This window comes from Tiliqua scincoides, chromosome 1 (assembly GCF_035046505.1).
Source record: "Tiliqua scincoides isolate rTilSci1 chromosome 1, rTilSci1.hap2, whole genome shotgun sequence".
Classification (NCBI taxonomy): Eukaryota; Metazoa; Chordata; class Lepidosauria; order Squamata; family Scincidae; genus Tiliqua; species Tiliqua scincoides.
In genome coordinates, this window is record NC_089821.1 from 100,143,804 (window position 1) to 100,159,297 (window position 15,494).

Sequence of the window (15,494 nt, forward strand, 5' to 3'; positions counted from 1 at the left end):
AACTGCTAGGTTAGCCAGAACTGAGACAAGCAATAGGAGCTCACCCTGTCGCATAAATTTGAACTGCCGACCTTGTGGTCAACAGGCTTGTCAGCTCAGCGGTTTTACCTGCTACATCACCACGTCCCTATGGAATTAATAGCCTTTGTTAAAAGGGCTTGGGATTCTGTAATGGGTAGCACATTGGGAATCCGGAATTCTGGACAAGAGGCTGTTGGTAGAGATCTCTCTTGAATGCTGATAGTATCCAAAGGTGACTTACTTGAGCATCAGTTCCTTCTCCATTGCTGCTGTCCCCTTGTTATCATACCATATTGAATGTTCCACCAAATCCTGCTTTGCTGCAGACTTGTTCCTTCTCCAGTGCTTCCATACACATGATAATAACTTTGGTTGTAATTAGCCTATTTTCTATTCAACATCTACCTATTTTGTCCCCCACTACTCCTTCAGACCCAGAAATTATGACTGTTTTCACAGTACCTTCCGAAAACCTCTGCACACAGCAGCATTGTTTGTCCACTTGAAGATTTTACTCTAGAATGGTGATTTTCAGTCTTTTTCATCTCGCAGCATGCTGACAAGGCACTAAAATTGTCAAGGCACACCATCACTTTTTTAAAATTGACAAGGCAAACTGTATTCTGAGTGGGGGACCCACATCTCCCAATGGTCGACTAATAAATGACCCTCCTCAAACTCCTGCAGCATACCTGCAAACCGTTCATGGCACACTGGTTGAAAACCACTGCTTTAAGACCTGGGATTTAGAGCAATATAGTCTGCAGGGACTTCTCAATTATGGCCCCAGTTCTTTGGAATTTTCTCCCTAGGGAAGACTGGATGTTCAACTTCACAGTCAGTAGAAGGTGATGTACACATCATTGTTTCACAAAAACCGTTAAGCCATTTCTGTTCAACGTTGCATATATGCAGCAGGGATCAAATGTGTACACCTGTGGGCTGGGCAAAAATGGGTTAATGAACCTGTTAAACTTTGATATGCCTGTAGTTTCTACAAAAAATAGTAATTCATTTTTAAAGTTCTAGAAAGTATATATCTATGGCATTTGTATTTTAATGCCGAGTAGCTGTTGTAAGCTGCTTTGAATTAAAAAAAAATAGGATACAAATCTTTAAAAAAAAAAAAAATGCTTGTGGTAGTCGTCTTTGATCAGCATATACTGATACTCTCTCTGGAGCTATTCAAGGCTCACAAATAACTTTTCTTATATAAAGGTTTTGTATCACTGTGTCATTGTTCACAGGAAGAGTCTTGCTTCCCAGGAAGGGCATAATTTTTACCTCCAACTACTATTATCGGCATTCTGCACTTGAGTAGTACACCGTACTGGCCTCGGTCGTCATTCACACCTGGGACAATTGTGCTAATTTTTTATTAGCTACTCATGAAGCAAAGAGCAGAGTATTTTGTTCACAGCTTTTCTGCCTAGGGATTGGAGGTCCATTTTTCTCTCACAGCACCAGTGGATCTGCAAAGTGCTCCCGTAGCCTTTTTCTTCAAGTCCTCTTTAGCTGAAAACTGACGAAGCAAAGGGAAATTGTGTTTGTGTTGGTGCCAGTTAATCATGCTAGCCCAGCAGCATTTATATTCACACTGCTGTAAGAAACATGTAGTTAATTGGTAAATTGGAGATAGATAGATATAATATTAAAGCTGAAGAAGGTTATCTAGTGTTCCTGCAAGACTTATGTCACTAATAGAACTTGATTGGGTCTCAGCTCTTGTAATTTGTAGCAGGTTTTGACCCAGCACAATATTTATGATTTTATTGATTCTGTGTAGTGAAGATAGTTCTTGAAGCAATCAAATATTTTAAATCATTATTTAGACTGAAAAATTAGATTAAGGGAGAATTGAACTGTGTTTCCTCTAAGATGTGTCCATTGGTGCTCGGACCCCTTTCTTCAGCACCATGTCACAACTCCATCCCTGGATGCTCTGTGATGACATCACATGTCATTACTTGAACTTCCAGTTTGCTGAGTTCCATGCTGTGCGGAGCTTGGCTCAGAGGTGCGCAGCTGCTCACCTTAAAGGGAACACTGAACATCTGCTTTGGCTAGAATTTTGAGATGCCCTTGAACATGTTCTAAGAAGCGTAATAATGCTTAGCATCTGTATAATGCTTTGTATTGTTCAACAGGGGCTAACACACTTGATGATGTTGTCATCCGTACAACAACCCTGCATGATAGATTAGTGGTGCTCCTCTTATGTTTATCAGGATGAGAGCAACTATTCCTATTTACCCCAGCAAGGCATCTCTTTTAGAGGCTGTTTGCTGTTGTTTCTTGTGCATATTACTTTAGATTGTAGGCTTCTGGGACAGGGACCTATTTATTTGTTCTTTGTTAAACCAGTTTGAAGTTGTTGTTGTTGTTGAAAAGTAATATATAATTATTTTGAAAAATCAGTATTATCACCACATTGTAGATTCAAGGTTAAGATGGAGTGGCTTCTTAGGACACAATCCTAACCAACTTTCCAGCACTGACATAGCTGTGCCAGTGGGGAATATGCTGCATCCTGCAGTTGGGGGGAAGTCACGGAGGCCTCCTCAAGGTATGGCAATGTTTGTTCCCTTACCTTGAAGTTGCATTACCTGTATGTTAGTGCTGGAAAGTAGGTTAGGTTTGCACCCTTAGTAAGATCTCCCAGTAAGTACGTATTTGGGGCTTGCTATGACAAGATTGGGAACTTATGATTCATAGCTTAATTCTTACCCACTACACTTTTGCATATTCAGGGGAACAAAAAACTCTTTGTGTCTTTCCTGGAAGTCACCTCCAAGATATTGCCACCAATCATAAGTGAATCCTTCTTTTGAGAGGATTTGGGGATGATGTGGGAACTGAGACTGGAGGAGGAAGCTGAAAAGCCCTGTGCATGTATGAAACTTTGGGTCTGACCAAGTCTTTAAGGATTCAACTGTTTGGCTAGAATATGTGTGTGCTGTTTTTTATTGTAAAGATGTCTATTTTACCTTTAAAATAAATCATTGAACCTGAAAAGATGATCTTTGATTGCCTTTTTGTCTAGGGACCACCTACTGATGCTCCTGCAGTTGACACAGCTGAACAGGTTTACATCTCTTCCCTTGCACTTTTGAAGGTAGGTTTTTGAAGTTTTTTGGTAATGTTGCTTGAAGCAGTGCAGGCAATGTTAGATTTCCATAATATTGAAAACAAGAAATCTCTGAAGGCTTTGTTATTAACATCATAACTAATTGTTGGGTTTTTTTGTAAGCATATAAAACTTGTAGTTAAAATCTCTGGGTATACTGGCCATAAAATTCCAAAACAATTAGTTCTGTTTGATTAATTAAAAGCATTCAATGGTGGAATTTTGTCTTTGGATGCCTGATGATGTCTACAGCGATTGTAGAACTAAATGTTGCTTTTAATTCATCAAACAAAACTAATTGTTTTGGAATTTTATAGCTGGAATTTTAAACCCAGAGATTTTAACTATGAGTGCTGTTGCCTCTGGGTGTAATAATCTGAGAATCAATATGAAACTTATTTAGCAGATGACTGTGTAAATACTGTACTTGCTTTTACACATGCATAGTCTTCTCAGAACCAGTCTTTTGCCACCCCTGTTTTGATTTGCCATCTCCAAACCCCCCTCTGTTACCCTTGGTATATAGTAAGGTTTAATGGGGTGATTTGCAAGGTATGAAGAAGTTCCAGTTGGCTTCAGAAAATGCCACATGTGAATACTTTTTACATATGTACAAAATTTAAATACCAGATTTAAATCTTATCTGTTTCCCCTTGTATAGCATACCATAGATTGGTATATAGTAGAATTTTGATCTTCTTTCCAGATGTTGAAACATGGTCGTGCTGGTGTTCCCATGGAAGTTATGGGGCTAATGCTTGGAGAATTTGTTGATGACTATACTGTCAGAGTGATTGATGTATTTGCTATGCCACAGTCAGGAACGGTGAGTACTCTTCAGTGAGTAAGTGTGTGTTGTCACACTAGATAACGGCACATCAAGATTTTTCCTCCCCCACACATATAATGGTTGTGAAAAAGATATTGATGGCTAGGATGCATATATCCAGGTCTATAATAAATGTCTGTGATCTATATAGCTATTTAACTGTTTCAGTGGAAGTGTTCAATCCGTAGAGCCGCAGTTTCCAAACTGCACTACAATGTGCCAGGGCCTTAGTATATGAGCCTTAGTATACAGTTGGGTTCTCTGCTTTACAGGTTTGTAGCTGGATGTTAGTCCTACATAGTAAGTTCCATTGAACTTAGTGTGCTTACTTTTGTTAGACCTGCTTAACATGTGGTGTAAGTAAACTACCAAGGCCTACCTGCTAATTGGGTAAGAGGCACTTTTTCAAGTGGGTGCTCCTTTTTTTAGCAGGGGAGAGTAACTGGCCCATCTCATCCCAGCAGTGTCTGTTCTAGTGGCTGTCTGCTGGTATTCTTTTGCATCTTTTTAGGTTGTGAGCCCTTTTGGGACAGGGAGCCATTTAGTTATTTGATTTTTCTCTGTAAACCGCTTTCTGAACTTTTAGTTGAAAAGTGGTATATAAATACTACTACTACTGTTGTTGTTGTTGTTGTTAATAATAATACTCAGAGACTTGAATCAAAATTATACTGTGCTTTATCTACAATGGCATTGCAGAACCTGATTCTTAAAATCTCTGGAGTAGGTTACAGTTTATAGACATATCCTTTACTTTGTCTGAGCATGGCTCTTTAGCTTGATAGTAATCAGTTGCTCCTATAAACACAGAACTGTTTAAGAGTCATCAAATCTGCTTGGTTTTCACTACACAACTCGGAAGTCTGATGTTTGAAGGCACAGATTCGAAGATATTTGACGGCACAGTTTGAAGGCTTACAGATTACAAAGACCTATGTGTTTTAGAGTTGGTAGGGTTCTTCAAGGCCCTCTAGTCCAGCCCCTTACTTGAAGCAGGAAAATCCTCTAGTGCATCTCCAGAATGTGCCTGTCATCCACTTGGCAAATACCAGTGCTTTTAGGAAGAAGAAATCATCTTTGGTTGATATTGCTGTTGGGTGCACCATGAATCAGGATATGTGTGAATCGGTATAGGATTTAAAACAAACAAACAAATCAGTAAACTATGTGGTGGCTATCCTTATGTTGAGGTTATTACAAAATTTCAAAATCTTGTAATGCGTTCTGAAACAAGTAAATAGGTCTCATAATTGTTTGGTCTTACCTATTTTGTGGTGGGATGTATTTGTACATTTACCATATCATTACTGGATTACTTTTTCTACTGATGTAGACTCTCCAAACCAATTGAGGTTACTTTACCACTTCTAGCAAAGCTGAAGCTGATTTGACAGTAAGAATGTATTAATTTGCTTTATACAGACTGAGATAATTGGTCCATCCAACTCTTTATTATCTACACTGTCAGACTGTGTCTATCAGACTTTCAGACAAGCTTTTGGACTCTCAGGCCCTACCCAGTGGAGGCCCGGGACTGAACCCGGGACCTCACGCATACCAAATATGTGCTCTACAGTTAGGCTATAACCCTATCCTCAGCAGCAGGCAAGAGTACTCAATGACCAGGAAAATCTGTGTTGACTTCTGAGTATCGATAGTGATTTTATATAAAAAGTCTTTGTAAATGATTTTTAAAAACTAGCATTTACAGATGCTTGAGCTGTGTTTTTGACTTTTGATTTTGGACAGTTCAGATTCCTGATGTAATATAAAGTTCACAGGGTGACCTTGGAAAAGTCAATTGCGATAGGTGGTCCTGGTTCTAGGTTGTCCCTAACAATATGCATTTTTGAGGGTAATGTAGTCCTGAATTCCTTGAAGAAAGAAAAATTGAAAAGGGATTTCCTTTCCTTTTCAATCAAAAGGGAAAAAAAGGATGCAAATGAAATTGTGTCCTATACAAATGCAGTTGTGTGCTATATTTTAAGAGTAGTTTTTAAAATATTTAAATACATGAACAAGTTGCTAGTATCTTTGGGAATAGTAAAGTCTTTCTATTAGTGACAAGTTAGATAACTTGTATTGATTGCTCTTTCTGTTCTCTCTCCAAACCCAGGGGGTCAGCGTAGAGGCTGTTGATCCTGTGTTTCAAGCCAAAATGTTGGACATGCTAAAACAGACAGGAAGGTAAGGACCTTCTTAATTGGCATTTTGTGATGCAAGTCCCATTTTTCCAATTGAGTTATTTACTCGTATGGAAGCAGAAGTAATTGATTCAATCTTATGTGACTGAATATATGTGTAATCACGTGCTTGATGTATTGCGAAGAGAAAGAGAGTAGACTGCATCCAACTAAATACTTTCAACTTTCATTTGGGGTTAGAATTGTTGCATACCTTGAGGCAACTTTTAGCTGACAGTAGAAAAGGAAAACTAATGTAGTACAGAAGGAACTAGAACCATATTAAATCCATATTTTCAGCTGTGGTGCCCTTGTACACTACAACAAAGGTTACCTGCTAAAAAGGCATCCAAATATTTAAACAAATTTTGCTGCTTCACTTGAGCATTCTCAACAGTTGTCATCTGCTTACTCAAATTCTTATAGTGCAGCAAAAACTTCAAAATTACTGTTAACGAAAGACTCAACAGCTGAGCAGAACAGTGCAAATTGCTTTTTGACCAAGTTCCTAGTTCTACTGCTGGTTTAATTGATATTTAATCTTTTCCCACTGTACGTTCCTGTCGTGCATGTCTGAAATGGAGTGTTTGCTGTGAGAAACCAGCTTTGGGTGCTAGTGAGTTAGAGTACATATTTATAGAAGTACTGAAAGGGTTAAAACCAGATTGGAAGTTGTGGTAGCAGGATAGAAAACTGAGAACCTGACCTACCCATGCTAATATGCCTCACTTAATAATAGCACTCCTTTGTCACATTTTCATGTTTGCCCCATAATCGGGTGAACGGTACCTTAAATGTTCATAATGGTGCATTTTTACCTTATGTGCTTTCTTGGTCTACTGAGTATCTCATTTCATAGTTATGCTCCATATTTATGTTGGGAATATCTTCTTTTTTCAGACCGGAGATGGTTGTTGGCTGGTATCACAGTCACCCTGGCTTTGGCTGTTGGTTGTCTGGTGTAGATATCAATACTCAGCAGAGTTTTGAAGCTCTGTCAGAAAGAGCTGTGGCTGTAGTAGTGGACCCCATTCAGAGTGTTAAAGGAAAGGTATGTGCTCATTTGTATTGGGATAGGGAACTTGCCATGTCTAATAGGTTTTTAATTCAAAGCCTATGAAATATTTCTAGATTCTCAAATATAGAACACATTTTCAAAAGTGGATTATTACTTCAAAATATCACATTAAACTGTGTAGTGTGTATACTTTTCACTTCAACTAAATATTGCAGAGAAGATATACAATATGCCTGTGTAGTGTATCTAAAATAATTGCTGTCTCCTATTTTCTGTCCTTTGCTTATGGGTAACATTTTTTTTAAACTATAGCATTAAACAAGAAAGCACATCACTACAGCATGCTTCTGATTAAACATCTTTAGGTTCCAAGTTTGGCCACCAAAGTCTACTGTGCGTTAGATAAAATTAACAATGGTAAAACTCTGAAGACGTTGTTAAAATGAAATCCTAGCTAGTTGGGTTGGATTCAGCCCTTCCATGGGCAGAAATAACACGTCTGTTTTGTAGAGATGGAACGTGGCATTTTATGTGTGTTCCAAATGTTTCAGAATAAAAAAATTTCCCCAAAGACTTTGCAGCCATTCACGTTTTAGGGTAAGTTTGCAGATGAATGATTATGTGAAATCATTATGAAAAGAGATTAACTTGCAAAGCATATTGGGTTATAGTTTGTCCTTTGTTGAAATCTCTTTTGTTCTTGTTTGGTTCTTTTTTTATTTCTTTCTAGCCCCATATGCCATTTTCCTATTTCCTGCCTCATGACAGCAGGGAGCAGCTCTATTATCACCTTCACAGAGCTGTCTGCAAATGTGAGAGGCAATTCGATTTTGCTCAGCCACAGGGAGAGTGGATTAGAAAAACTACAGAACATACAGAAATTGGCTAGGTGGTTACTGCTTTAAAATACTGCTGAGGTGTTGTGTTTGAGCATGCTCGGCTCTTGTATTGTACAAGAGTCATTAAATTAATAATATGTATGGCGTTTATAAAATTTTATAAATATCTGAAGGATTTGAATTTGGTATTGGCAGTTCTGTGACGTTAAATCGGGTAGCCAACTAAAATTGCCTCTGTTTTCACAATATAATGAAATTGTAATTTACACAAGAGTGATAACAAGAACATAAACCTCAGTTCACTCTTAATCTCAGTTTTAAACGCATAGAATGCTTCCACATTAGTGTTCATTTAAAAACAAAATATAACTGGAGAGACCTTAAACAAGTGTGTGTTGATGAGAAAATGGCACTAGACATAATCCAGGACAGAAATAATCTGTGCCTTTAGATATGTGGAGAAAGGGCATAAGGAGCTTTTTGATAACTTTCTGATGCAAAATATCTACTAGAGTTTGTTTTGTGTACTGCTTCAGAAAATCTGTAGCTTCATGTAGGTATTACTATTGTTTCAGTCAGAGTCACCCCCCCCTTCCATATTGCACATTAATAACGTGCGGAAACGGCTACTTAGTCTTATTCACCACAGGTTTGGCATATCTCAGGATGGGTGGGAGAGCAGGAAGTAGAGTTTCTTAATGTTAATAAATTCCATGTAGCCATTGCAAGTTTTGAACCTCTTTAAAAAAACCTTATGTTCGAAGCTTTTCCAGAAGCAGCTAGATTGTGATTTGGGCATCGTGAAGCAACCTCAACTACATTCACAGACATTTTCTGTAACTCATTGTCTCTCTTCCTCACAGCCCTATGTGATAGTTTCCTATCTCTGGTTAGACCTGGTGGTAGAGATTTGGAAATGGAGAAGAGGGGCTTGGACAAGCAGATATTAGTATGGTGGGAGAAACTTCTGTTTCCACCAGAATGTGGAATGTTAGTTGTTATGATAGAATGGTAGACTCCACCAATTGTTAATGATAGGTTTTGTAATGTGTGGTTGGTCTCTCTCTCTCTCTCTCTCTCTCTCTCTCTCTCTCTCTCTCTCTCTCTCTCTGAGAGAGTGAGAGTCATGTACTATTGATGATTAAAATGAATTTGAATATGTTTGTTGAAATGGGCCTGTGTGTATGGCTTGTCTTTTCTCTGCAAAGTCTTACAACCCAATCCTATGCCTGTCTATTCAGAAGTAAGTTCCATTATATTTGATGGAGCTTATTCCTAGGAAAGTGTGCATAGAATTGCAGCCTTACCTATCTTAGCCTATCTTCTAGTGCAGTGGTTCCCAATCTAGGGTACATGTGCCCTCAGGGGTACTTGCCAAGATCTTTAGGGATATTTGAAAAGGAATTGAATAATGGCAGATCTGTATTAGAATGCCTTGCAGGTGTAATATGAGGGGTAGGATTTATGGAATTAGGCTGCTAAGGGGTATGCAAGTAAAAAAAATGTTGGGAAACACTGTTCTAGTGTGTGTGACTCCTCCAGTAGCTTTTTGTACTGTGTATTTTATCTCCTATTAATTCTGATTTACAGTAATCATGCATGTTTGATACTTGGTTGTATAAATAGCTTTTGTAACATACAGTGCAGAGATTAAAACTTGTGTGGCTGCCATGCAGGAACTGTAGTGGGCAAGAAATGTGGTGGTGGGCTTCTAACATGTAACCTGAAGTACTTTTAAAAATGCATGTAACATGTACACAAAAGGGGAAAACATCCGTGTGCAGGGATCCAGCATATTGGCCAATGGTACATCTATGAAATTTGTTGGAGAAATGGAGATAAAGATGCCCAACACTTTACTGCAGCGGTATTCATATTGTCTGTGGGTCCTGGCCTCTGCCCCCTTAAGGGGCAGGCGCAGCCAGGAGACAGGGGGAAGGCAGCAGCACGATCCACAGGATCGTGCCACTCAGGGGGGCTGCAGGGGCTTGGGTCCCTGCCGTCCCTGTGTACGGGGAGCCCTGTGCGAGCACCTGCAGGGCACCCCAGGTCAGGGAAAGGGAGAGTGGGGCGATTGCGCTCCGCTTCCGCTTTTGTGGAGGCAGAACAGATCGCTCCACCCTCCCTTTCCCTGACCTGGGGCACCCTGCAGGTGCTCGCGCAGGGCTCCCCGCACACAGGGACGACTGCTGCAGGGACTGGTGAGTGCATCCCAGTCTCTGCAGCCCCCTTATCAACGCTATGCTGGGGATCGTGTCACTGCCTTTCAACTGCCCCTGCTACCTTCCCCCTGCCCCTGCAAAGACTTACTGCGGGTTTCAAACTCCCGGAGAGTTTGAAAACCTCAGCTTTACTGGAATATGCTCGAAGAACCATAAATGGGGTTTTAACTGGGGCTAACTGAATTAGCTCTTGAACTTTACTGGGGGAATCTATCACCATCAGTCACATGCTATTGAACTCTAAGGAAAAGCAGTTAGAAGAAGAGGAGAGTGGAACTCTTTAGAAGGAAAAGGGGCAGAGCAAAGAGTAGGAAAACGTGGGGATGGGGAGGAATGGGGCATAGGTAGATTAGTTGGGCTTCCAGTCAGAACCCAGAAGAAGAGAGGGAAGATTTTGGAGTGCAGGGAAGGAAGAAAGAGAAGGATACAGACTGTTCAGACTGCGACCAAAGGCTGTGACTTAGAATGGCTCTCTGTAACCTAAACTGGAAGACTACAGGCAAGGGGTGAGTCTAGAAACAGGCTTCACCCACTTACTGTTGGGGGGCTAATCTGTCCCACCAAATAAACCCTCTTGACGTATACACCAAGGCCTCTTGAAGGTTTGATGAAGAGAGTCTGGGAAGGAGGTCTGAAGCTGATCATGGATCACCAACAAAAAGGTAGAAAGAAGAAAAGGCTTGCACTCGCACAATCACATGGCATTCACAAGCAGAGAAGAAAGGAAACAAGCACTAAGTGTACAATCAGTCTGAATTTACATGGGACAAAGGAAAGAAAAAACAGTGGAGATTTGGTGGATTCTTGAAGAGTCTGCACCATGGACCAAAGTTGTTTATTTCCTCAAGACTTGAGAGTATTATATTGGCAGGGGTCATGGTGACAAAGGGCCATAAGAGCAAGTCTCACTGGGCAAAAAGCAAATCTCACAGATGGAAAGAGAGCTATGAAGTGAGCCCTTAACATGCTTGGAGGCCTTGAAGGGAGCAGGACAAGGGAGCCAAAATGCCTTTCTTCTAAGAGGGGGTGCTTGAAGAAAGAGCAGGGAAAAGTGGTTCAAGAAGATTTACCAACCCATGCTGGCTTTATCACTTGGAAAAATGTAGCGCTTGGGAAGATGAAGAAGATGAAGGAGAAAGCTGGAAAGCAAACAGGTAGGCAGGGTGTTATCAATCCTGGATGCTGGCCTGCACCATGGTTCTTTGATGAAGGCTGCTATGGGAGTTACTTAGCACAGTGTCAGTAGATTAATGGTCTACACATAGTAAGGCAGTATATGGATAAAGAACAAGCAGACGCACTAAAGCTGAAGATTCTTAGATTTTGGATTCTTAGATGAGGGAGACTCAATTAGGAGGTCCTCCTTTTTTAAAGGAGCCACTGGGCTCTGCTTTTGTTTCACTAACCATTTGATGGTACGGTAACTAGGTGCATCATTTTCTAGTTTGGAGCTTACTCATAAGTTTAGTGAGAATCACTGGAGGTATGAAACCTTTCCTTTGTTTTAAAAAAAGTTGTTTTTCCCAAATTCAGAAGTCCAAGGAAGTGGCTAGATCATAAACCATGGGATGCAATGTTCCAGGTGGACAGTGTTGGAGGGCTTCATCCAAATTTCAGAGGCATAAAAACCCTGTTAGCATTTAAGAACTAAACAAGCTCTGTTTGAATTTGGAGTATTGAGCTCCATAGATCAGTGAAGAAAAGGAGGAGAATAAAAAGGTGGCCTTCCTTTCTGAAGGATGAGGATACTCTTGCTATTGATCCTGAACATATTCATGTTACTAGCTGACCCTTTCCATGCAGCTACCTAGCATTAAATTCAAGGCAAGGAGGAGACGTATACTTAAATGAATCAACAAAAATAAAATATTGACTATGTAACAAACAGGGCTAACATAATGCTCAGGGGCTTTATTTCATGGCGTTTCTATAGAAGAAATAGAGGCAGGAGTTGCCTGACACTGCCCAGAGGACCGGATTGCTTAGTAGATGGCAGAATTGACTTGTGGGTCTTCTTTCTCCAAACCTCTTCAAGAATTCTTTTGGTATAAGACTGTTTTGAGCACTGGGACATTGTAAATTTTTCTCAGTTGCTAATGTATGAAAGACGTGGGGTTAGTCTTATGCTTTGCTCCCATCACCCTGTAGTTGGTTTTGGCCATTTGAACCAATCCAGTAAAGGATAGTGTGCATGTTGAGATTGTGAATTGCCATGAAATACTAGCTAAAACCAGTTTGTGATGACAGGATCTGGATGTACGCTGGATCTTTCACAAAGGTAGTTGAACAGGCCAGAGTAGACTGTGGAGGAAAATGAACCCTCCTTGATCTTTCCATGTAAAACTGTGATATGACTCACCTGTACTTCTTTAATGCCTTTACCTTTCTTTGCTGATGCATTCTAATGTGGAGAAGAGATAGAGAAGGAGCTTCCTTTTATGTAGTTATTGCTAGGTTGTCCTCAGACACCTTGAGGCCTACATTCTGAGCAGTAAATAATATAAGTAATTTTGTCTAAAGTAAACAGCCTTCCAAAGAGTAACTGCATCTACCTGTGATGTAATTTGGTGACGACATGACACAGTAAGTGTAAAACACCCAGGGGTGCTTGCACAAGCTCTGTTTCCCCCATTAAACTTAGTGTGCCATAAAGTTTTTTGTTTCAGTGTTCTCCTGGTTTAGAATTGGTTGCCTCTTATTCTTAACTAACAGCGCATGTGATTATGAAATGAGAAAACGAGGTAAATTCAGAATGTTTGCCCTGAAGAGGTCTAGAGCTTGAAACACAAGTTTATGTTTGAAGTTGCTGGTGTCCCTTTTCCCTATTCTTAAGTTAATACTGCACAGAGAAAGTTAGAGCAGCTCCTGCTCCCCACTCCAAAGTTTCATATTTGCTTAAAGTTTGTTTATAGTTCTTGAACACGTTATAAGGGTATCTTACAATTGAGACTATCATGCATTATAATTATAATTTTTAATCCTGCAGTTTTTTTAATCTCAGCTTGCTGTATTTGTGGTGTTTAGTTTAAGCAACCTTTTGGTTTGATAGCCACACCTCTGCTGGCTAACAAATAAAATCAGTTTTTAAAACATACACATTAAAACAGGGTGTAAAATTAAAATTCTTACAAAATCTGAAATGGTATCAAAACAATCTGAATAAAGTTCCACCCTCACACAGCTCCCGAATGATGCTTTCCGCGGTTGAAAGTGAAACATTGGGACTCAATCCTATAATGCAGGGGTCTCCAAACTTTTTGGCCAGAGGGCCGCATATCTGGCACAGTGCTGAGGTCCGGAAAAAAATTTAAATATAAAATTTAAATAAATAAATCGGGGATGGAACTTAGATGAATGAATAAATGAATGAGTGGGCTCATTCACTGAGCCTCTCTGGCCCTCAGAACGCTCTCCAGATGCAATCAGAGCACAGTGCTGGTCATGTTCATTTGAGTGGGCCAGAGGCTTTCAGGGGACAAGACGCTGGTCACAGGCCGGATAGAGGCTCGCTGCGGGCCTCATCTGGCCCCCGGCCGGGGTTTGGAGACCCCTGCTATAATGTGTTTTAATCCATGGCTTAAAGACTTGAGCAACATGTTAAGTTTTGTTTTAAACTCATCCAGCCACAATAGACTTAGTATGTTTGTAACTCCCAGATGCCTTGCAAATAAAAAGTGTTAAAAATGTATCGCAACAGACCCAGACCAGAATCCAAAGTACCCTGGATCCTGCTCTTACCAATGGTCTGGTTATGACTGAAGGCTGAATATGGTTGAGCCATCTGAAGTGGAATCCTGAGATTCAAAATGAACTATGGTTGGCAAATTCAATAGTGGGCTTAGACTCCCTTCACAGATGGGGTCCCCTCTCGTAGTGGTTTGTAGTGGAGTGATTTTGGTGTGGTAACTAATTCTAGAAACTCAGGTTACAAGAATGCCAAGCACACCTATTACCAGTCCCACCTAGTGAAACAACTGTACATCTTTGTCAAATGAGACTTGGCAACCACCATTTTCACCTTTATCCTCTTTCAATTAAATTACTTCATTCATTCTTTGTGGCGCTGCTCTTATCAGAATCCTCATCTTGTGCGGACGTAGCATTCCACCTCTTGCTGAGGTGAATTGCTGAGCACTTTACAAAAATAGGCTAAATGCACCTTTGGAAGTAGTCGGCTTCCTTGTGTTCCATTACTTCCCAATATCTACAGTGCTGTCACTGTGCTGGCTTTAGTCACTAGGGTGTGTAGATAGCTGTGCTTGTTAGCCATTTTCTAGTTGTAAGATTCTCTTTCTTATAGACTTGACACACTCCAATGCTTGAGCATCATTCATAAGTAACTAGTACATCTCTGTTTAGTTTGATTTTTGGCAGCTAGGTTGAAGTTGGTCATAATTCTTACATAGTGGAGCACAACAATTATATAGGTGGTACTCATAGCTAATTTCAAGACATGTTCCGAATGCTGTTTGTTGTTGTTTCCCCTAAGCAGCAAGTCACCTTGGGCATCCTGCTTTTATGAGAGGAAAGATGGGATATAAATATTTTAAGTAAGTAAATATTCTGGAAGTGTGGATAGAGAGAAGTAGCAGCGGATTTAGGTACAGGGGCTGACAACAACTGAAGCACAAAGCTGAAGTGCTGCAGGCAAACCCTGCTTGAAAACATTGCTAGTCACCATCTTTCACTCTGAATCAACAAATTATGGTTGAGCTTTGCCTTGCCTTTCCTTTGGGGGGGGGGAGCGACTTTCATGCAGTTAGTTCCTCCTTCATACTTTCTTTACTTTAATTGTCCTTTATCTTCTCACTGTATTCTCTCCACTCTGCTCAATCCCTAGTTGGGACAGGAAGCCATTAGTTATTTGATTTTTCTCCGTAAATCACTTTGTGAACTTTTCATTGAAAAGCGGTATATAAATACTGTTGTTAATAATAATAATAATAATAATAATACTGCGAATGTAATGAAATGATTGAGATACATTCCAGCTAGACCTAGACAACTGTTAATTCTCTGGCCTCTCTGCTTTACTATAGGCTATATGTGAAACTTATCAGTTCTTCTGGAATTCAACAAGATTGCTTTGGCACAGTGGTTTGACTCTTTCTAAATGTGACTTCAGCTTTGTCAACTTGGAACTGAAGCTTTACTCCAGTGGTTCTGAAACTCTCTGGGAGTTTGGGAACAGCTGTAAGTGCTTGTGGGGTAAGGGCAAAGGCAGTGATACAATGGGCATGATTGCATCACTGCTG

The 15,494-nt window shown here is 40.1% G+C and overlaps 1 protein-coding gene across 1 annotated transcript in view; it reads left to right on the forward strand.

The window, feature by feature from the left end:
- Positions 1 to 15,494, forward strand: part of PSMD14 (proteasome 26S subunit, non-ATPase 14) — a 70,612-nt gene that overhangs the window by 26,795 nt on the left and 28,323 nt on the right. The window contains exons 3-6 of the mRNA XM_066612091.1: positions 3,065 to 3,136; positions 3,855 to 3,974; positions 6,094 to 6,164; positions 7,061 to 7,211. Of these exons, the coding sequence (XP_066468188.1) occupies positions 3,065 to 3,136; positions 3,855 to 3,974; positions 6,094 to 6,164; positions 7,061 to 7,211 (414 nt within the window). The remainder of the gene's footprint in view (positions 1 to 3,064; positions 3,137 to 3,854; positions 3,975 to 6,093; positions 6,165 to 7,060; positions 7,212 to 15,494) is intronic.